At 52.0% G+C, this 22291-nt stretch overlaps 1 protein-coding gene across 1 annotated transcript; it reads right to left on the bottom strand.

Annotated features, from left to right (window-relative positions):
- Window positions 1-10308: 10308 nt before the first annotated feature.
- On the bottom strand, window positions 10309-18413 carry ADRA2A (adrenoceptor alpha 2A). The gene is made up of 3 exons (XM_075423737.1): window positions 15353-18413; window positions 14864-14959; window positions 10309-10471 (listed from the first exon to the last, which is right to left on the bottom strand). Exon 1 carries the CDS (start codon window positions 18307-18309, stop codon window positions 16966-16968), a length of 1344 nt encoding a protein of 447 aa, XP_075279852.1. The 5' UTR covers window positions 18310-18413; the 3' UTR covers window positions 10309-10471; window positions 14864-14959; window positions 15353-16965.
- Window positions 18414-22291: the final 3878 nt, after the last annotated feature.

The raw sequence follows: 22291 nt of genomic DNA, 5'->3' as shown, positions 1-22291 counted from the left end.
TAAGTAGCTTTATCTGGCCTAGGTTTAAACAAAATCACTTTGGTGATGGGTATAAGGAAGATGGGCACCATATTGTTGCAATGCGCTCAGCTCCCCAACCATTTGCCTGACCCAGCTCTTGCAGAGTGCATTTTCCCCAAGAACCATCAGCAGTTTGCTGTGCCCATCCCCATCAGCATTAGTGGCGCACAGCACATGGAAAGGAGGGCTGAAGGACTGAGAGGTGATCACCAGATCAGGGTAAGGCATAATAATCCCATTTTTCCAAAGATTCCTCATTTACAAGTCCTCTTCCCTTTAATACAGACTGTGTTGCTTTAGTGATGAATGAGCTGCTTTTGATCCTGTTTAGGGAAGTAACAGGAGATCTCCAGAGCTCAGACAAACACTGCCTTTTCCAGGAAAAAAAAAAAAAAATTACAAATTTTGCTCCCTGCCTTAGTTTTGAGATGCCTGATGGCACTTGACCTGACAACACCTGATCTCCTTCCTAAAAATGAAACAAAAGCAGAAAAATCTCTCCTCTCCCCTTGCTATCATCCCTTTAATAGTTCTGCAGAATTAGGCTGAATCTGCTGATTATTTTCCACATGCATTAATCATGGCCAGATCGTGCTGGTGAAGAAAAAAGCAGAGGCTGCTGTTCCCTCTCAGCACCCTCCTCTCACCCTGCTCTCAGAATAGTCTCAGCCTGGAGGGCATCATGCCAGTCTGATTAACAGTGTGAAACCGGGAAGGGAAGGAGATGGGAAGACAAAGGAAAAAGTCCTTGCCTTAAAACTTAGACATGGCTTTTGGCTTATCAGAACAAGCGAGGAAAACCTTGAGAGCATCCTGCACTTGCAGCCATGAGCTTCCTCAGCACATGAAATCCAGACAAGTGCACGGGCAACTGCTGTCATCTTCTGCGATCTTATTCCAGTCCCTGTCCAAAGCTCCACTCCAAATGGACACAGCCAAACATTAAGTGCATGAGAAATGCCTGCCAAGATTTTCTCTTTTTCAGTTGTGGCTGTGCTTATTAAAATGCCCAGTAAAGGCTTAATAAATTATGAAGAGCTGTAAATGGTAACCCTATTGCAGCAGATTTGGATGGAGCCCACCAGGACCAAAGGTAGGAGGAAAGCAGGTTATTCCCTCCTCGACTGGACTTCTGTCTCCCAACTTTGCAGCTCTACAGAGCAAGCATTCCCCTCAGAGCTGGCCAGCAGCTTCCCTTCACTGCCAACCAAGAGAAAGTGAGTGCTCAGAGCGATTCAATTGACCTTAATGCAGGCGTCTAAAACAGGCTGAATCCATTGAGTCCTGGATAGGCTGGACACAGCACTGAGAAGGTTCCCAGACCACCTTCTGGGAAGCCTTGGAAGACTGTCACCTGTTTGGCCTGGATTCTGGAGACAAAGTGAAACTGCATACGTCTAATTTAGAGCTGTGAATGTCACATTTCAGGCTTGATTTGGCCATCACCACTCTCTGCAGGGAGGCAGCTTGTGCTACCAAGCAAGGAGAGAAGCACAAGCTCTGATCTGCAGCCTGTAAACTCCTCCAAAGAGGATCCCTGCTGTTGGCTCTCCTCCACAGCAGCTGCTGCTGCGTCAGAAGAATAGGTTCTGCCAGGAAGATTTTTCCATTTTCCTTTTCTTTTGCCAAAATCCTTGAGGGCGCTGTCACTTAAAAAAAAATGCATCCCAAAGAACGCAGATATGAAGTGGAGACAACCTGGCAGAAGGATTGCGTGACAAGGCCAGGAAGCAAGCAGTTAGTGCTGGGCTACTTCCAGATGCATCGTGGTCATGCCACACTTTAATAAGCTGTGACAGGCATAAAGATGGGCAAACGTTTGCCTACAAAACCAGCCACTTCGTACATAGATACAGTCACTGAGAAGTTCAGGAGCATATTTCTAGTCCCTGTCTTTGCAGAGCAAGGCTAGATAGCAGGGATCCAGAAAGGTGGAAACCCAGAGTTCAGACAAAAAGCCTTCAAAGGCTCTTAATGCATGCGGAAACACACACGTTTCATGACCCATGGCAAAAAGGTGAAGATGTCAGTGCATGTCTGCGCACTTAGTACACAACGCCTGAGTTCTTCCCAGGCAAGTGCAAAAGTCTCTCCTCATGCTGTCAGCATCTGAGAGAGGCGAAAGCAAGGCCTTGCAGAAGCATTTTTGCTGAAGGATGTTCCTCATCCTCCAGCCTGGAAATCCAGATCCTCATAAGTCTTTGCATAGGCGGTTCACATTCTGTATTGTAGCTGTTTAATGCTATAAGGGCTATATCCAAAACCTGCTGAAAAGTTTGCACTGTGAGGTGGATCAGGCCAGCAGCAGATATGCACGATGGCCTGAAATCTCAGACTTGCAATGGTTTTGCTCTCTGGGAATGGAGAGATGCGCAGCAATCTGCTGTGACAGCAGGTATCTCGAGGAGTATTTACTGAAAGATGGATTTTCCTCCCCGTCAGGCCCAGAGCAACACAGTCAGGCAAAACAAAGTGATCATAAAACTATACACGGTGACAGAACCAAAACATGTCACAAGTAAAATGCCTTCTGGTGTTGTTTTGTTGATTTTGTGGGGGGCATCTCAGTTGGATTCTGAAAAGCTCCCAGCACTCCCATCAGTTATTTGATCAGTTTAAAACAGCTCAAAGAAATATCACAGCTTTCTTCCTACGATAGCAATCAGGCATGGTTTTGACTGAAATAGCTCTTCAGTATTGAGGACTTCTCTTGAAGCCATCCAGCGTGCATTACATGGGACGTTAAGGCTTACAGGGTCTATTTGAGTGTCGTGAAGGTTAATGTGTTCCTGGAAAAGTCATCCTGGAGACCAAGCTACCGAGCAACTGCTAAGAGGATGCTCTGAGCTGGCAAGGTGAAAAGTTTTCGTCACTTACCACGCCCAACCCGAGGGATTTGGCAGACCTGACTGCCTGGCCCTCCCTGTGCCACCTTACAGCTCTCTTGGCCTTAGGCATCATACCAAAGCATCTGTGTAATGGACTAACAAAGGTGATAACAGCTGAGGCCCTGGAAACCCCCTCAGGAAATGCAGCTGACACCTACTGACCTTCTCCATTAGATCATGGATTGCTGACTCCTGATGTGATCTCGACCTCTTAGTCCCTTCATGATGTCATCTACGTTTTCACGCAGGCAGATGAACTGAATCCCATCAAGCACATCTGAGATAAAATTTTCCCTCCACAGCTATATCCTGCTTCATACTTCGGAAAGCCTCCAGTGCTACCCAATGTAAACATTCTGCAGGCTGCCTTCTGCCTTCTCGGCACTGCGTTCTCCACTGACTCTGGTCCTAAAGGTAGCACACAGGACCTTCCCTGGCATACACCACAGCGATGAGGTGAAAGCACCAGGCAGGGTGGGAGAAGCGTGCACTCTGTAGGGTGCGCGTTCCTGCACCACTGCCCAAGGCCAAGTGCTCTGATCAGTACATTTCAAATAAAACATGCTCACGCTTGTCAGCTCCAAAAGAAAAAAAATCCGCCTGTAAGCTTTTAGGAGGAGGGCCAGAGGACTGCTGGATCACTGCTTGGAAAGGGCAAAGTTGGACCAGAGATTAATATTAGATTATTGAGAAGTTTAGGTGGAAAACACTCCAAGACCACTTGTATGCTGTCTGAGTTGGTACTGCAGGGTACCCTACAGGTTTTCAATTATTCGCATGGCTTTGGCACCAGCATCAATGTTTGCAACCCAAAGTCCCTTTGAACACAGTGTTCCCAGCAGCCGTTGCAGCTACTGGCTGAAGAAAGAAACTGCTTGAGAGGCTGAGGCAGAGACATATATGAAAAGGAGAGAAGCCTACCTCATTGCCTGAGATTCTCAGGAACAGCACACTGGACAAAAAAACAGGGCCTGAAGTAGCTAAACAGAAGACAGCCCTGATACAGCCTCTCTTGCAAGGACCATTCCTTCTTTTCCCCATCCCTTGATATTGCTCCTGCTTCTGCTTAAAAAATAAATTCAAAAAAAACCAAACAGAAGTGAACAGTGTGTGACTCCTTGGGTACGTAAATACCATTGCTTATGGGAAACCATGGCTATCCGCATGCCATTCTCCTGACTCTTAGAAACTCATATGTAGTCTCAAAAATCTTCCCAGAACTATGACTGAACATGGTTGCCAACACGGCAAAGTGTGAACCCGCAATTCAACAGCGCATGAGCAAATGCTGCTAGCTTGCATCCATATTTCCCTCAAAAGCTGACGGCTTTGGATTCTGCATAGCCTGGTTTCTGCCGCGCCATGGAGAGCCTGCAAGCATGTCTCCTGCCTCCAGCGAGAGGTCCCCATTCCTCCTCCTCTGAAAAGACAGGCTGCATTAGACCGTTCAGAATCACATTTGGTTCTCATTTTCTAACAGCCATCCAAGATAATATTTTTAGAAGCAGCTATACTGGTATTTGGAAAAAAGTAACCTTCTTTGCTTTTATCCCAAATGGGGTCTTTTCCAAGTTTCTTTTCCTACTTTTGTTATATCTCTAAAGCTGTTTGCATTAAGCAATCCGATTCTAGAAGCGCATTAATCAGACTCTCTTTGGGCTCCCACTGGATATGCCTTTCTCTGTGTCACAAGGCAAAACACAGTCAGCTCAGCAATAACCTAATTCTCTTCCTCAGTAGAGGAAGCCCCAGGCTGAGGGTCACATATGAGTGACCATGGGTTCAGTCAGTGTTTGCATGGTGCCACTGATGTCTGTGCATCAACAGGAGCAGCTTCTCAAGCCCTGCCCACCACCGTGGGGAGCCTGCCCTTAGCGGTCCCTCGCAGTTAAAAAAATGTGGATCAACAGCCTGGTGCAACCCATCAAACAGAGAGGAGAGCCGCCAGCATGGGCTGGCTTTGCCAGGTGCTGGCCTGCCCGGCCGTGTTACTGTGACGGGGCCTCAGAAATCTGCTTTGGGAATGGTCTTCTCTGCTTGGCTATGTTTTCACCTCTGCTGAAAGCCTGGCAGAGCGAGGGGAAAGACATCTCTGATGGCTGTGGGGGCTCTGCTGCCTGCTGGCAGTGAAGCTTGAGGCAATTCAGCAGCACAGAGGTGAGCCATAGAAACAAAGACAGGTTTGTTTGGGTTTTCTCAGCAGATTCCTAGAAAAAGGACCTGGGTTTAATGAGGTGTTGTGGCAGCATCCAGAAGCAAGACGAGCATCGGGTGCTGGTGTCTGCAGATGGGCCCCACAAGCCCACCCAGACCAGCGGTGCCCCTTCCCAGCACGGGGACTTGTTCCTGCTGGCAGGAACCAAAGAGAAGGGCAGAAAACCAAAAGGGAGACCATTCCTGACCCTAAAGGCACCAGAGGACACAGAGATCAATTGCCACCACACCAAACCCACAGGCAGGCAGCCAAGCTCCCATCCCCAACCAGTCCCTTAGAACCACAGCAGTGATTAGCAAGGGGGTGGACAAACATGCCCACGCAGCATGAGACCCCCCAAGAGGTCCTCAGCACAGATCTGGCTTACCCTCCACAAGAGGTTGGCCAGACACTGCTTTATATCGAGCCTAATGAGATCAGCTGTCCGGTCCCGTTAAGCTTCATCAACTGGCCCGTGCTGAATTATTTAAAACCATCTTTTATTAATCTACCATGGCTTTTTTTCACTCGACCTCTAGCAAGTCACTTAACCACTCTGAATGGATTGCACTAGCTTCATCGTCATGCGATGATGCTGGAGATGATGACAGGGACAAGCCACTACTCTGCTACTGCTTCTGAAATTTTTCAGGTGTCAGTAGACCAAAGTGGTCTGCTAGACAATTAGAACACTGGATTTACCCTCATGCTTAATGGGAGGGCTTGTCTAAACACACATGTCGTATTGCTGGGTTATGACAATACTTTTATTTAGAAAAATCCTGCTAGGATATTGTATATACTTTTAAAACAAGCTTAGTGTACCCAAAACCAAGAAAACCTGGCTAAAAATACTACCAGTGCCAGCACAGGGGCCAAACACCAGCAAAAATCTGCAAAATGTGGCCCAATGTGGATGCTGGGCTTAAAGATCAGAGACTTCAATAGGGTTTCATCAATTCTTTCCTGCTGGGGAACTGGCCCCAGCCATTCAAAGTCCTCATAAGAGCTCACATAGCTTTCTCAAGGTATGCACGTCCTGTTATTTTTGTTCCTCACCTGCCTTTTTAACACCTATGTGCTGATCACTTGCTATGGCATGTAAAATTTTCAGAGCAGAGACATTTCTGTCTGATGTGTGATAATGTGCGAGACCTCACAGACCTGATACTACTCTGGTGTCAGTCACGTGGAGGTGGCATGACCATGAGTGTGGTACCAAGCATGGTCAGACACACCAACTAGCAAAAGAAGGAGAAGACTGGGTAAAGGTACCCTTGGGACACAAACCTACATATCCCACTCGTGTTTAAGTGGCTGGAGAGAGGCCATGACTGGTCATGCCTACGAATCCAGTGTGCTTTAAATTGCATGAAAAATTCTAAATAATTTAACTAAGTAAGCACAAGTAAGTAACCTTGTGCTAACAAATGAAACTGTAACTACTCCTGCAGGAACAGAGTGGATTTATTTGCCACTCCAGGTTATAAAGCAATGTCAGGCTCTCATAGATAAAGCAAGACACTGCAATACTGATATCTAGATTTTGTTTATAACTGCAATACAAATTCCTCTCTCTTCTATAGGGAACTAGATCAAACCCTGCCAGCACACAGGCAGGCAGGGCCTTCAGCTCCAAGCAGATCTTTGGTTTGACCAAACCAAGGACCCTTTTTTCAGTTTCCGCTCACTGGCAAGTAGATTTTGGCAAATGAGACTACTTCTAGTTAAGTATCTACCTGCAAGGCCAAGCAGCTGATTTCAGACAGCTACGTACAGAGGCTTGGTCAGGGGGAAGATGTGACCAAGGCAGAGAGCAAGGTCTTTATACTTCCAAAGCTGAGAAACGGCCTACGAAACAAGTCAAGCTCTGTCCAGAGGAGAGTTGTAGAGAACCACAGAGGGAGAGGCAAAGCTTATTTTTTACAGAGAAGGAACAGATGATAAATAATCCAACCAGCACAAACTGACCAGCATGATAAGTGACAGGGCTCCAAGTGGTCCGTGTCTAATTCACAAGACTATACTTCAAGTTTATAACAAAATTCCAGATATTCTGGTTTATCTCTAGCCTACTCAAACCATGCTGCAAGCAAACAGCTGATGGCTGAGACCTTGGTTTTGCTGTGTCTTTCTTCCTCAGGTCTGACAAAAATGGAAATGCTAGCTTCATTAAGTTTTATTATCTGTTTTCTTCCCCAATTAAGCCACTAACACCCGTGCAGGGCACAAGCCCAGCACAGCCACCAGGCTGAGCACCTGCAGCTCCCACAGGCAAGTTGCTTCCTGGCTGCCAAAGCCAGGACAGGATCTCACCTGCTTATTCATAGAATCATAGAATCATTAAGGTTGGAAAAGACCTTTAAGATCATCAAGTCCAACCATCAACCCAACACCACCATGCCTGCTAAACCATGTCCTGAAATGCCACATCTACACATTTTTTTAACATCCCCATCTGCCTTTGCCCCGCTCAGCAGCACCACTGGCGCTGTACAGAGCTACCGAGCATCCCAGTCCCACTCCCCTAACAGCACTGGGAGGAGCCATTGCCTCTCAGCATTGCTAACACCAGAGAGGACCCAAATCAGGACGTGCATAGGGGACAGAGATCTACACACAGAGATCACTTTTTGTCATGTCTTTTGCTATGTGTGACTGTAGTTCCATGTCCCACACATTGCCACTGATAGCATCACCTTTCTCCTCTTGCTGCTTCTCTCACAGCCCAGCGCTCTCCCCTTTTCCCCAGCACGCAACCCACACAAAGTTATGGTGCCCAAAGCACCGGCGGACACTCAAGAAACCAGTCTCACCTCCCAGCAGGGCTTGGAGACAGGGGTCCCACCCCAGCTCTGGTAGGGAGTGCACGAGGGCACCAGCCTGCACAAGTGCTGCGGAATTAGCAGTCCTCTGTCAGGCAAGATGCCATTTTTCTACAAGTTTTCTTCCTCTTCAGGAGGCAGGATGTAATTACTTTGTATAAAGCAATGCTATTTGCTTCCCGTTTTGCTTCTACCTGCCCGCTGCCCTGGCAAATGAGCAGCATGGGAGAAAACCCTTCCCAGTTGAAGGTGAACGTGGCCGGAGAGCAGGGGTGACAACCTGCACCGAGGCAGTGCCTGAAGTCCCAGTGGGTTGTGGCTGAACGAGCCCAGAGGAAGGACAATAACGTTCGTGCATGGACTCACAAAGACCAAGGGGCCTAAGGTATTTTATTTTGTATCTTCTGATGATACTGCGCCCATGTAGCTCTGGCCTTTGAACACTCTCTGGCATTCAGAAGGTGTTCTAGTTTTACTGCCCACATAAATATCCACTGGGGCTGCTATTTGGAGGGGAGAGGGAGCTAAATATTTAATTTCAGCCTATTTCATCAAATATTTAATCTATTTAATATTAATTAAATCTTGGTCTGAATAAACAACAGCTAAAAATTCACTTTTTCCTCCAAACATCTGATAACTTGAACATGTCAGTTTGTGCCATCCCAGTTGAGATAGTAATTAATAAGGGAGGGATTCTATCTTTACATTCCCAGTTGCTGGAATTGCTGTGGTGGATTATTGGCCTCCTCTAGCCTTTTAGGCTGAATCTTTTTGCAGCTGGATGTACAGGGGCATCATTTGGTTTACACCAACCATTTTCGCACCCTGCTTCACTGTCTCTCATTTTCCATGGACTTCATTTGTGTCCCCACAAGTGCATGCCCTGATCCCACTCCCAGACACTGTTACATCTTCAGGGGTAGGAATTCATGAAGTAAAGGTGATGATAAAAGCTATTTTACCAAGGGAAAATAAAACCCAGGCCCCTCATCGGTGTATGTGGCTGGTGTGGGTCATTTCCCGGTGGCTGGACCACCCTCCTGACACAGCTCTGTGTCTCGGACCATCACCCAGCAGCACGGCCAGGAACAGGCATTTCTGGGACGATGAGCAACAGCTACAATAGGAGCAGATCATTTCCACTGCAAAGGATTTAAGCCAATTAACACTGGGCTATAAAGGCAGCTGCCACCATTGCATCTGCCACTACAACCATCTTATTTTACTACAGGAAACCCTGTTTGGATCAAACCCCATTCCTATTGGTCGTACCAGCCAGAACACATTTTCTAATTAGCCCCAGCAGAGCCAACAGTGATGAAAGATTGCCATACGTACAACACCACTTACCTTGCTTTCCTTGGTGCACACCCGATTTAGCAGAGCAGCATTTAGCTTTTCTTTAGCAGAGCAGCATTCAGCTTTTCTTTTCCTCTCTGCTGCACTGTTTTAAAGCCATCTCACCCAAACGATGACCAGTGTTGATGAATGTAATTACACCGCTGTTCAAAATGCATCGGATGCATCTTCATTATCCTGAGACAGCAACACCAACGGCCCTGTGATAGTAAATCTTTCAACGTAAGCAAGTCAGATCATTTATTTTAAACTGGCCATTTTAACTCTTCTGGCAACACAAAATTTTGAGGCTGGCTTAAAAGCCACAAGATATCTCAAAAATAATAAATGTAGGATTACTTTTGCCTAACGTCTCTGAAGTTCAAATCTTTGAATTGTGCTTAGGTTACAGGTCAAACCCATAATCAAGAAAAACAGGGAGACTCCATTCCCTTCTCACGTTGACCACTTGGTTGTCTTGGGTCATGTCACTGCTCTGTGTTTTGGGTATCCCCCTGGGAAACAGCAAAACTTGGTAATGAATTTGGGATCCCCTGTAGCAATGTGCCCTGCCTGGGTGATGGCACAGCAGAGTGAGGAACAGGGAGAAGCTGCGTTTGTGCAGCAGCAAGGCTGCAAAGCACCAGGCACCATCATGCCTAAATTAACAGGAAGATCATTCTGGCAGTCCTTGTTGAAGGAGCCATATCAGGTCAAATGTCTGCATCAGGAAACCACGAACAAACTCAGCTTCACACAGGGAGACCTTATCACTCGATTACCCGGGGATCATGATTGTGGGGATCATTGCTAGGAGAGCGGATGCTCTGCCAGGGTGAAAATCAGCATCACAGCAGCCGAGCTGCGCAGGTCTGCCACACTCAGGGTCTAATCCTGCAGGTTTTGGTCTGCAATAGGAATAGTTTGTCCAAATTTTCCTGGTGGCAAAAGTTATCCTGGTAATAAAAGACCAGAATTCAGCATTTCACTCTTAAAAAAGGTTCAGTCAATTCAGAAAAGCGGAAGTGGATGCATAGTCTTAAATATTTATCTACACGTTTATTTTATTTTTTCAGTCTTCAGACGAATGCTTTGCAGCAACTCCATGCATGCAGATGAAGGCAAAGCAGCCTTCAGCGGGAATTATTTTATCAGAGATATCCAGTGGTGGGAAGCTCATTCCTTTATTCTGTGGAGACCAACTGAAAAACAAACAGGAGAAAGGCCATAAAGTCATGGTCCAGCAAAACACAATTGTTTCAATCGGCAAAGCAGCAATCAATTCTTTCATGTAGCAGCTGATTTAAAACAAATGTTTCCCATCTCTGGGAGCTAACCCTACACCAGGTCGCACAGCTCGGGAGGACTGCAAGGCTGCTCCTGCAAATGCCATGTCCTGGGCTGTGCCTAAACCCATATGGGCCAAACACTGCAAGGGTTGCACACGGGGAGGCAGGGATGTTTAGATAAGCTCCTCTCACCTCCTGACAAACCCCGCTCACCCCATTGCTCTTGCACGGAGCCAGTTGCTGGCTTTTGACTCCCAACATGTTTTTGAAAGCCATCCAGACCTCCTGCTGCAGAGCATCGCTGAAGGGAAACACATGTCGGTGGAATTTCTCCAATAGCGCAAAAGGCACCGCTGGCCCCAGGAAATCCCTGAATCCCTAATGACCCATGAGCCTCCTGGGAAGGGTCCTTACTCCCCCCTGTTCCCTAAAATCTGCTGCAGGACACTCTCAGAGTCACGGAAGAAGAGCAGGACCTCAGATCCAAGCCAGTGTGGACGGTCTCTCACAAATTAGCCAGAGTTGACCATCACACTAACAGACTAAACCAGAGCCAGTTTAAGCAGCTTTAAGCCAGTTTAAGCCAGCAAGTTTACACCTTTACTGGTAGACACCTGTGCTCAAGTGAAGGAGTTGCCTTCCTGCTCCCTTCTACAGTTTGTCCTCATGCCTCTGTTGGATTTGGGTGCTGGGACCCACCTTACGTCCCTGTAGACCTGGCTGTGAGATGTTGTCCTCACACACTTGGTGGTCCTCTCTGGGAAATGACCTCTCCTAGGGGACAACTCAAATGGCCAAGAAGGTCCCTCAAGAAGGAAGGGATGTTGAATGACCAGCTCAAGCATCACCATCTCCATTCAGCACCTCCCAACATCCCCATGACAGTAGGTCTCCTCCTCTGCTTGAAATAAACCTCCTTCCTGGGACCAGCCATGGTCCGACCCAAGGAAGAGATGCTTTATGGTGCCACCCACAGCCCTGTTCACCACCCACTCTGCTCAGCCTTGGGAACATTTGGGAGTGCACTGTGGCCTTGTGCAGCAGTGACTCCCAGCTGGAATTTCACCTGGACTTCCCAGGGCTCAGACTATGACCCTTTCTGTTAACAGAGGGGTCAGAATCTGGTCCTGGAGTATTTGTGATCTGGCTGAGTACTAGTGGCTAATTCAGGGGGTGGCCTCCCCGCTCACCCTGTTCTCCCTTCACTCCACTTCTACAGCAGTGCAAGGCACAGCAATCGCAGCTACAAATATTTAACAAGTCACAGAGATGTTGCTATACACCAGCTGCGAAGAGCAGCTCGTAGCAGAAACAGCGAGACAGCTCCAAGTGTAGCTGTCTGCCAGGGCACCGTCTGTAATAAAGCAGCAATCTCAGCAGACTTTGAACTTCTCCAGTGGTGAAAGAACAGGGAATATTAAGAACTAAAATAAAACAAAGAGCTTCAGCTGATGAGAGCCTCACAGGCAGCTGAGCCAGGAACCCAACCCAGAGGGACATCCTAGGGCACCAGGTCCAGCAACCCCTGGGCGAGGGGATGCTGGGTGGGACTGGGGGTACTTACAGCACGAGACAGCTGACAGACATGGGCTGAAACCCACGGAGGGTCCTCCAGGCATGTGAAACTCATTTTGTGTGAGCAGAGTGGCTCAGGCCAAGTCCATCCCTTGCTGGAACGTCTCAGAGAGGCTCCTCTGCATGACCAGCTCCTGGTCCCCAGGAGAACGGGAGCCAAAACCCCAAAACCCCATTGAAATAAATGCATGTGTCACCAGGACAAGGGGGTCAGGGACGAGCCCCGGGCGGGCTGTCACTGGTCTCTGCAAGGGCAGCCCTGCTGCTCATGCAGCTCGCCCCTGGGGATGTTTTAGGACACTTGCCACACCAGGCCACCTTCTCCGGGCCCCTCCTGTACATCCCTGAGCCAGCACCTCTGGGCTGTCCTTGGGGGTCCCCAGACAAGGGGTGGGGTGCAGGGTCACCCTGTGTGGGAAAGCTATGGAGAAACCCTTCACAGGGCAACGCTGGCAGCAGCATCTCAGATCGCTGTTTGCTGTCACCAGCACGGACGGCTGCCACCCGGCCGGGCAGGCAGGTCCCCCTCCCCGCCCTCGCACCATTAACCTTTCAGCCCTGAAATAAAAGGTTATAAAAAACAACCAAAGTTCATTACATCCCCTGATGTGTTATTTGCATGGGAATGAGCTGGGAGCAATGAGGCAGCTTTCTCCTGTTGAGGAGGGATTCAGGAGGGGGAAGGGGAAGAGCCGGGTGTTGGGCCCTGGCAAGGGCGGTGGGACTCAGCCCCGCAGAGAGATGGGGCAGGCACGGAGGTGAGCAGAGCTGGACACGGTTAAGGCAGAGCTGAAGGGAGCGTCCCAGCAAAGCCCACAGCAACACGACCTCTGGCTCAGAGGCAGTGGGGCAGGTCCTCACCTACCAAAGGGAAAGCAATGGTGGTTTCACCCCAGCACCTCCACCACACAGCCCACAGTGCACAGAGGTTGCTGCGGCTTGGACATGCCCGTCCCCAGCAAGCGTGGAGGGTCCAGGACACAGCTGAAACCAAAATGCCCAACAGCTCAGGGAAAATGAGATAAAAGCCCGAGTCGGAAGGTGGCAAGGGCAGCAGGATGGTGGAAGTTCAGACGCTGGCCACAAGGACAGGCAGACAGCTCTGCCATGTCAGATGCAAGGAGTCACTGCCCCCATGCAAAACAGCCCCTTAAGTATTTCATTTTACTGGGCTGAACCATGAGGGCCTGAGGTTTTGTGAGGAACAGAACCCTGGAGGCATAATTTCAGGTTTTTGCACCTTACTCTTTTCAGTGGTGCCCAGCGACAGGACAAGGGGCAATGGGCACAAATTGAAGCATAGAAAGTTCCATCTAAACATGAGGAAGAACTTCTTCCCTCTGAGGGTGACGGAGCACTGGAACAGGCTGCCCAGGGAGGTTGTGGAGTCTCCTTCTCTGGAGATATTCAAGACCCACCTGGACAAGGTCCTGTGCAGCCTGCTCTAGGTGACCCTGCTTTGGCAGGGGGTTTGGACCAGATGACCCACAGAGGTCCCTTCCAACCGTGAACATTCTGTGGTTCTGTGAAAATTGGGAGCAATCAGGCATTTCAGCTGTGCAAAGCTTCACCAGCTGAAATCCCACCAAAGCCCCAGTCCCCCAGCCCCAAATCCACCAAAATACTCTACTGTCTGTACTAGAGATTTGGCCACAGGGACATCAGACAGCCAGAGGAATGGGGCTAGTGTGATGGATGGCTGCTGGATTAGCTCCTGCCCCAGGCACCATCCCCTACATCTCCCACGGGGTCTGCTTTGTAAAATCTTCCAAGGCCAACAGGGCCAGCTGAGACCAGAGGATGGACAGCAGGACACTCTGCCCAGAACAAGCTCTCCTGGCCTGCAAAGGCCACCACAAGGTGACCAAGATGTTCAACTCTGGGCCATCATCGGGTGCCCTACACCCAGAACTGATGCTGCTCGTCGGCCCTGGCCCACCTTCCCCTCCAACCGTGACCCCGGTGGCATTCACAAAGTGGGGCCGTGAGACCAGAAGCTCCAGCACTGGGGGGTCACTCGTTTTCTCACCAAACAAGAAGCAGAGCAGGGAACCAGGGTGACTCCAGGCACCCCAAGAGTGGGAAGACCAGGAGCCAGAGCTCCCAAACCATTGCCTGTGCCCTTGGGCAAAACCAAGCACACAAAGCACCCGCGGGATCGGCACCTCGTGTGTCCCCCCCACCTTTAGAGCTACCTGGCACTCGTGGCAAAGCAGGAGCCCAGGTGAAGCCGATGGGGAGCAGAGCCCAGTGTCCTCGGGGAGGCAGGTAGCCACAGGGCAGCAGCACTTTGCTGGGTGGGAGAACGATCCCCCACCACCCTCCCACAGGGAGGTCTCGGCAGCGCAGGTGTAAGGGCAAGCGAGCCCGGCCAGCTGGCTCTCGGGGGCTGGAAACAAAGCCTGACTCAGCTGGACACTCCTGCATATATCAAGAAATATTGCCTTCCAGCCTAATCATTTCAAACCCCATCTGCAACCTAATTATTAAAAAACCTTCTCAACTCAACAGCTGTAAATGCTGCACCAGCCAGGCGTCCCCAGCAACAGCACCAGGCTGCATTTCGAGGGAGCAAATCACACCCCGAAACCCTAAGCTCTTTTCTTGAAGAAACACGTGAATGCTCTTACTGTGGCATGAAAGGGGGAGGGGAAAAAAAAAAAAAAACAAATATCAAGGACTCATTTGTTACTATGCCACTGCGCAATGAAGCGAGCCATTGTTCCCTACCTGGGGTAACAACGCCTTTCAGAAAACACGAGTGCTTTTCCCAACGTGTTCTTTAAGAAATGTCAAGACCAAAGCTGCCGGAGGATCCGTGAACAACTGGAAAAAAAAAAATACAATAAAACAGCTAACAGATTATCCAGAGGGTTTTCACACTTGATCTGTAAATGCTCTTTTATTTAATAAAAATAATCATCCATTATAGCAACTTCTGCTCTTGGTTTTTTTGTTTGTTTTTTTTTTTACAGTAAAGCACAGTTTATTTTCTTTCCTCACCTCACGAGGATTCAATTCTGAAAATGCAAGTGAATGTAAACATTGCTCTCCAGGTCCCAAGATGCATCCAGGGACCCTTGGAGTTAATTACAAAGTCAAAAGAGAGCAAAATCAACAAAACACTTCCCAAAAGTAAAAAGTTGTTTTTTTTAAAGTCTCTTCATGTGCACCACACAATTCCAGAAAAGGCAAATTCATCTTATACACGAGACTTACACAAACTTCGCTTTCTCCAAACAATTTCTATGACTTGTCAGTATTTGATAAAGCTGTTCTCGTAACATTAAAAGGCTTACAGACTCATTTGTTATGATGGATCAAAACTTTCTCCTTTTAATACGCTCCAGAAATTTCTTCATGGCACAAGGATGTTCAATTTGTTCTGTCCATTTTTCGATATTTTTTTTTAGCAGAAAGAGCTGAAAGACATTTCAGGAAAGGAGTGTAAAAGCAATATTAACTCTCTCTCCTGCTCCAATCTCACAATATTTACACATTTCTTTTTTTTTTTTACAAAAAAAAAAAGCTTAATTACACTATAAAATACTGGAGAAATGTCAGTTAGGTTTCCCATTTCGGAGTTTCGCCCTGTGTAAGACCGAAAGAGGGACGCTTTCGTATTTCCGAGGAAAGACGAGCCTGGCGGATTAAAAACTAAACTCTTCTCCCTTCATTCAGAAAGGTGGAACAGCCCCTGCGCACAACCCCCCCCCCCCCCCTTCTTCTGCAGGAAATCCTGCAGGAGTTAAACCATCGCAAATCGACACAAACGAGATAGCAGGGCTCCGTATGTCACGTTACCTGCTTTGAAATGTTATCTATTTACAGCTGGAGGCGGGGGGAGCAGCTAGCATCGAACGCACTTCGGTGCTGCAGCGTGGTGTAACACCGACCGAGCCTCACTCGTGGGGAGCCCGGCCGTGTCCCAAGCCCCACGCTGCATGGGGAACCGCCTGTCGCTCCATCGCCCGGGACGTCCCTGCCTGCGCGGCAAAGCCACCGCTCCGTCAGGGTCTGCTTTAACGAATAACGAGAGGGCAGCGGCCACCGCAGCTGGACTATAGCACAGGCAATGCAGAAATCAGAATCAGCTACAATATAAAAAATAACAACAAAAATAGCCAGTCTGGTGAGGTCTGTGATCCTAAGCTTTACAGCCGAAAAAAATGACCGGACCTTGGAAGTTTTGGCAATGTAATCAAACTGTCGGGTAGGGGGAACGGCTCTAGTTGTTCAGTGGTTTGGAGTGAGGGGGGGTTCTGGAGTGGGAAGAGAGGGACTTTGAAAGTGTCAAAGATAATTAAAGCATTCACAGTTTCAAAGCTGCTTGCCTTACAAAAATTAAGACATTCAGATTCAAGGATACAATACTGTATTTTACAAAGGGATTAAAATTAATTACATACACAACAGGAAAAAAAAAAAAAAAGAGATACAACAGAATAAAAAAGCCAACACCTCTGGCGTGGCATACTCCCTCTTTGTTGTTCACCTCGCAGAGCTGCACATGGCTTGTCTTTAAAGTCAGACTGAGCAGTCATGAAAATATCCACTGAGAGACTCTGGCAAATGAAAAGAAAACTAACAAAATAAACCAAGCAAGTCAAAAGCCATCCTCCCCTGGCAAGCCAAATGCCACGGCTCGGACTTGCACTTGCCTGCTGCTCCTTGCTGCTTCTGCCCGGCATTTCCACGGGCTCAATCTCGGGCTTGAAAGGCTTCCTGCTCATGAGCTGAAGGAAACCACCCCATGCAAGCGCAGCCCAAGACAGCCGTGCCTTACTCTCCTGCAAAACTTTGAATTAGTCCTGCCCCTAGCAAAGGGTCCTTCAAACAATCCTCTTCCTCTCTATCCTGCAGAGGATCCTTTTGAAGGCCCGTCTGAAGTCGTGGTTGAAAATGGTGTAAATGACGGGGTTCAAGGAGCTATTGCAGTAACCGAACCAGAAGAAGAACTTGAAGAGGGTGTCGGGCACGGAGCAGCTCTTGCAGACGGCCATCAGCGTGTAGGTGAAGAAGAAAGGGAACCAGCAGATGACGAAGACCCCGATCACCACCGCCAGCACAAAGGTGAAGCGCTTCTCCCGGTTCTGCCTGCCCCTCCACCGAGAGCCTTTGGTGTTCCTCTCCTCCTCTGTCTTCCTGGGCAAACTGTCCCCAGGCTTAATCTGACTCAGTTTAGTCTTGGTCTTTCCCCTCAAGGGTCTCTCTGACTTCTTACACTGGTTGTTCTCCTGGTGCTCGGAGGAAGAGGTCTCCTCCATGTCTATGCCATTGACCTCTCCCTCCTGCCCGCCGCCACCTCCTGTCGCCTTCTCCCCATTGAGCTGAGCCGTGGCTGGCAGGTCCTCCTTGTCAGTCAAGCCGTTCTGCCTCTTCTCAGGGCGCTCTGCCCGCTTGTTCGGTGGCACCCTGGTTCGCCTCTTGGCTATCTGGTAGATGCGTATGTAGACCAGGATCATGATGAGGCAGGGGGCAAAGAAGGAGCCGATGCTAGAGGAGATGATGTACCACTTCTCGTCGTTGATCTTGCACCCTGCCACCCCCTGGTCAGCCTGCTGCCCACTCTTCTTCTTGATGGAGATGAGTGGCGGAAAGGAGATGACAGCCGAGATGACCCAGACGATGAAGATGATGCACTTGATGCGGCGCGGGGTACGCTTGAGGTTGTACTCGATGGCTTGCGTGATGGACCAGTAACGGTCCAGGCTGATGGCACACAAGTGCACGATGGAGGAGGTGCAGAACAGCACATCCAAGGCCAGGTAGATCTCACACCAGACCTTGCCGAAGTACCAGTACCCCATCATCTCGTTTGCCAGGGAGAAGGGGATGACCAGCGTGGCCACCAGGATGTCGGCCGAGGCTAAGGAGACGAGGAAGAGGTTCTGGGGGGCCTTGAGCGCCCTGCTGGTGAAGACAGCGATGATGACCAGGACGTTGCCAAAGACAGTGAAGAGCATGAGCAAGCCCGCCAGGCTGATGAGGGTGATGGTGGTGTGCAGGGGGTACGGCATGCCCCAGCCCGGCCCGGCCCCACTGTCGTTGAAGGTCCCGTTGGTGCCGGGCGGCGGGTAGCCCTCCTCCTCCCCCAGCTGCCGCTGGTACTCCATGGAGGAGGAGGAGAAGAAGAAGCGGCCCCTGTCCGTGAACGTGCGCTCCAGGTTAAACATCAACCCCGGCTGCGCGGACACCCCCGGTCCTTCGCCCCCCGCCCGGCTCCGCGGGGCTCCGCGCTCCTACCGCGCCGACGGCCGGGCCGGGGCTGCGCGGCGGGGGCCGAGGTGCTGCGGCAGGGGCCGGCGGCTCATGCCGGGAGCGGCGGAGCGCGGCCGGGGCTGCAGCCGGCGGCGGCCGCTCTGCCTGCTCGCCGGCCGCCGAGCCGCTCTTATAGCCCGGCAGCGGGCCGGGGCCGCCGCGTCAGCCCCACGTGGGGACCTGCCCCGGTGCGCGCGCGCACACCCCCGCCCCCCGCCCCGCGCCGACACGGGCACGCGCGCCGCCGCCCCACGCACGCTCACCTCGCTCGGAGCTCGCGCCCGCCCGTCGCACCGGCACAGGGGCGGGGGGAGCGGCGCGCCCGCACGGCCGCCGGCGGCGCGGCTGGGCGGGGGGGGGGGGGGGTCGGGCTCCCGCCGCCGCGCCGTGTCCCGCCCGTGTGCGCGCGGGGCACCGACGGGTTCCGCTGGGCGCGGACCCCCGAGGGCAGCGCTTCCCCCGCGGCCCCGCGTCTCGCCGGCGGTGCGGCTGGGCAGGGCAGGGCCGCGCTGGGCTCCCGGCCCCGCGGCGGGCATGGGGCGGGCGGGGGAGCCCCGCGGGCAGGGCGCTGCCCGCTCCGCGCTGCCTTCGCGGCCGGCGGGCGGGCAGCGCGGGGGGGCGGCGGCACCTGCTGGCCGCGGCGCCTCACTGCACCCGCCGGCCCGGGGCCAGCGCGGCCGGGTCCCCGCCGCCGAGGGGCCGGGAGCAGCCCCAGCACCCCGCTCCGCGGGCGGGGAAGCGCTCCGGCCGAGGGGCCCCGCGGGCAGGGGAGGGATGCGGCAGAGCCCCCGGGGCCGGGGATAAGTCCCCAGGCCAGGCTCAGCGCCACCGACGGGGCCCCCACCCCGGGGCGCCGGGCCCAGCACACTTCCCCCTGCGCCTCCCCCCCCCCCCGTTTTCTCCGCCCTGTCTCCCCTCAGCCCCCTGCCCCCGCACCCTGCCTGCCCCGCGGGGTGCCCCGGACCTGGGCAGCAGCCCCCGGCACTCCGGCAGCAGGGCCTGGCATCACCCACCTTTCTAATGGCGAAAGAACAACAGTGCCGTGCCCCGTCGCCCACCCGGCCCCGAAGCTGCCAGCTCCCAGCGCGTACAGACCCCTCACCCACGCGGGCTCCGGCCCTGGTCCTCTCGCTCACGGCCTCTCCTCCCTCACGGCTCTCACGGTGCTCGCTCGGTGCTCCAGGCTCAGGCAGCTCCCAGTTAATCGCCGTGCTGAACACATTCCCTCTGCGAGACGGAGGAAGCCCTGTCATCTTCGTCCCCGCGCCACACACCGTGTCATGAGCCAGGCCCAGGAGCGATGGCACCCAGGAGAGCAGGAGTGGGAGAGACGGGGTCTGGGAGCCGGAGAGCACAGCCTCCGGGGCTGGCACGGGGCCCAGCGAGGGAAAACGAGGGGGAATCCCAGGGTTTTGAGCAAGGGAGGGCAGGACCCACTGGGCTGGTTTGCCCGGGAAGAGGGCGAGCTGCAGGGAACGACTTAAAACCTGTTAACCGAACGCAAGATGACCGACAGGCAAGCACTGAAGGTCTCTGTCTGAGAGTAAAGGCCATCTATAGCCACAGACTTCACTGTGAGGGGCAAACGGAGACACGAAGGATGAAGGGACTCACCTAAGCCCATGGCGGCGAGGCCAGGCGGGAGGTCACGGGGATGCTGGGCTTTGTGAGCATCTCCTGCCTTCTGCTGGCTGCGGGGGACCTGTGTGTTCTGCAGCAGGACACACAGCTCTGCCCAGCAGTGGCTCTTCCTCGGGTGTGGGATCTGCAGAGGCTTGAGATCACCCCTGGCAGAGGCCTCCTTGGTCACTGCTTGGACGGAGGGACCTGGCAAGAGGGAGTGTGCAGGCCATGCCCTGCCTGACGTGGACAAGCCCTTCTCTGACCAGTCTGACCCCGGCTGTAACAGCACACCCGGCATTAAGCCCATCACGGGCTGCCTGAGGTGCTTTGCTCCAGACTTGGGCTGGTGCCTTTCTCAAAACACCCTGTGTGCCCCCATGCCCTCTGCAAAGCCAAGCTGCATTCCAGACACAGACAGAGAGCAGATTTAAATAACAAAACATGGCCAGCTGCCTTGATTTTCTGTCTGCCTTTGTGGCTGCACCCCCTCAGTCTGCCTGAAGCTAAACCCAGCCAACAACATCACTCCTGAGCCACCACACTGCAAAACCGGAGCTTTGACCTGGGCCCTTCGCTGGGACAAAGAGTGCAAGGGGGACACGCGAGGCCAAAAGCCTGAAGAAAAGGGTTTGTTCCAGAAACCACTGGAAAGGGAGCTCTCTCCAAGCGGGGCGCAGCTGGGATGGCGTTGTATCCACCTCGGAGAGGTGGCAAACCTGCCTCCTCAAAGGCACTTTCCTCGCACCACCACCATCATTGTGTGTGTGACATCTCTGATTTTACTGATCCCAGCAGCACCCAGCGCTGTCTGCAGAGCGGCTCGGTAACGCCAGGCCCCCCCTTTATTGACTCTGCAAGTCGTCTCATGGTTCTGCCCAACGCTTGAGAAGAAAGGCGGTCGGGAACTGCCAGGGTGGCAAGGACCCTTAAGATCTCACATGATAGCCTGCCGTGCACCCTGTTCTACAGGACACTCGTCTTTACAAGCCTATACCATGCTTAACGATGATTTGGAATATTCATAAAGCCTCAACTCCCAGAGTCCTGGGATTAGGCAAGAAGTTTGAATTTGCACCCCCTGGAAGACTGTAGAGAAAAGCTTCAGGGGGAAAAAAAACAGCTAGTAAATAAAATTTTCATATCAATCCCCTGCCATTTGCATCCAGATGCTCAGTTTCTGAATGCGGCACTGATATGAGCTATAAGGACTCTGCAGTTCGAACTCAGACAACGAGCGCCTGACGAGACAGCCCAGAAAACAGCCAGTTCTCCAGGGGCACCGCGCTCCGAAGAGCGGCAGGAGCCTGCCCTTTCCCCAGGAAAGGAGCCTGGTTTCTCGGCAGAGCCCCACGAGGAGCCGGGCTCTCCAGGCAAAGGGGGGACAGCCTGGGTGCACACTAATGAGCGAGGCCGAAGGCTATCGATCCTCCTCTGACAGCTCCCCCCGGGCCAGCCGCCATCCCGGGCGGGCGGCAATGCCCTTTCCGAGGCCCGGCGGCGAAGCTCGCGTTCAGCACGTGTACCTCGAGCGCACCCCTCGCAAACAAGCTGACCTTTACGGCTGGTTTCGGGTCGTTAATTAGGCACGCTGCGTCCATGTTTATACATCTCCTCCGCCCACCGGCTCCGACATCGCTTCCAGCATCGCTTCCAGCGGCGCAGGGGGAGCCAGGACCACCCTCCCCTGCTGCTTCTCGGGGAGAGGGAGCTGAGAAATGTTCGCGAGGTCTCAGGACTGCTCCCAGCACGGAGCAAACCACACACGGCGAGATAATCTCTGGAAAGAATCGGTATGGTAATAAGGCTGCAAAATGTGTGTTTTGAACAAGCAGCTCCAGGAATTGTTTATTTCCAGAAGAGCAGCGAGATTCTGGCAGGGGAAAAAAAGTAACAAAAGCTGCCGAAGGACTGAGACTTACTTTTTGGTTCAGGTTTGCAGAAGCTGGACAAACCCAAGGCTAGCTCAAGGCATTGCAGCACAGACTCCTGCGGGGACCACGCGAAAGGGCAACCACTCGAGCAAGGTGCCAGAATGATTTCTTGGCAGAAGCTTTCAAGAGCAGCTCTGTGCCACCTGGACACAAAGCCATCAGAGGGGAGCCTGGGGCTGGGAGCCATGGGTGCTCTGCAACCAAAGGTAAACAGCAGTCACAGCTCTCTTTGTGTCAGGAGAGCTGTGGTTTGCTCGCCTGCGCTGAGCTCGATATTTGCATATCCATGGCAGGAAGCCCTTGCTGTAGCTGTGGATTTTGATTGTGCTCCTGGGCGTGTTTG

Source organism: Opisthocomus hoazin, chromosome 6, assembly GCF_030867145.1.
Source record: "Opisthocomus hoazin isolate bOpiHoa1 chromosome 6, bOpiHoa1.hap1, whole genome shotgun sequence".
Lineage (NCBI taxonomy): Eukaryota > Metazoa > Chordata > Aves > Opisthocomiformes > Opisthocomidae > Opisthocomus > Opisthocomus hoazin.
The sequence above is the reverse complement of the archived record's forward strand: the minus strand, read 5'-3'. Positions and strand labels throughout refer to the sequence as shown.

What these genes read in the sequence shown, in the direction of transcription:
- ADRA2A (XM_075423737.1), bottom strand. Translation starts at nt 18,309, where the DNA reads ATGTTTAACCTGGAGCGCACGTTCACGGACAGGGGCCGCTTCTTCTTC.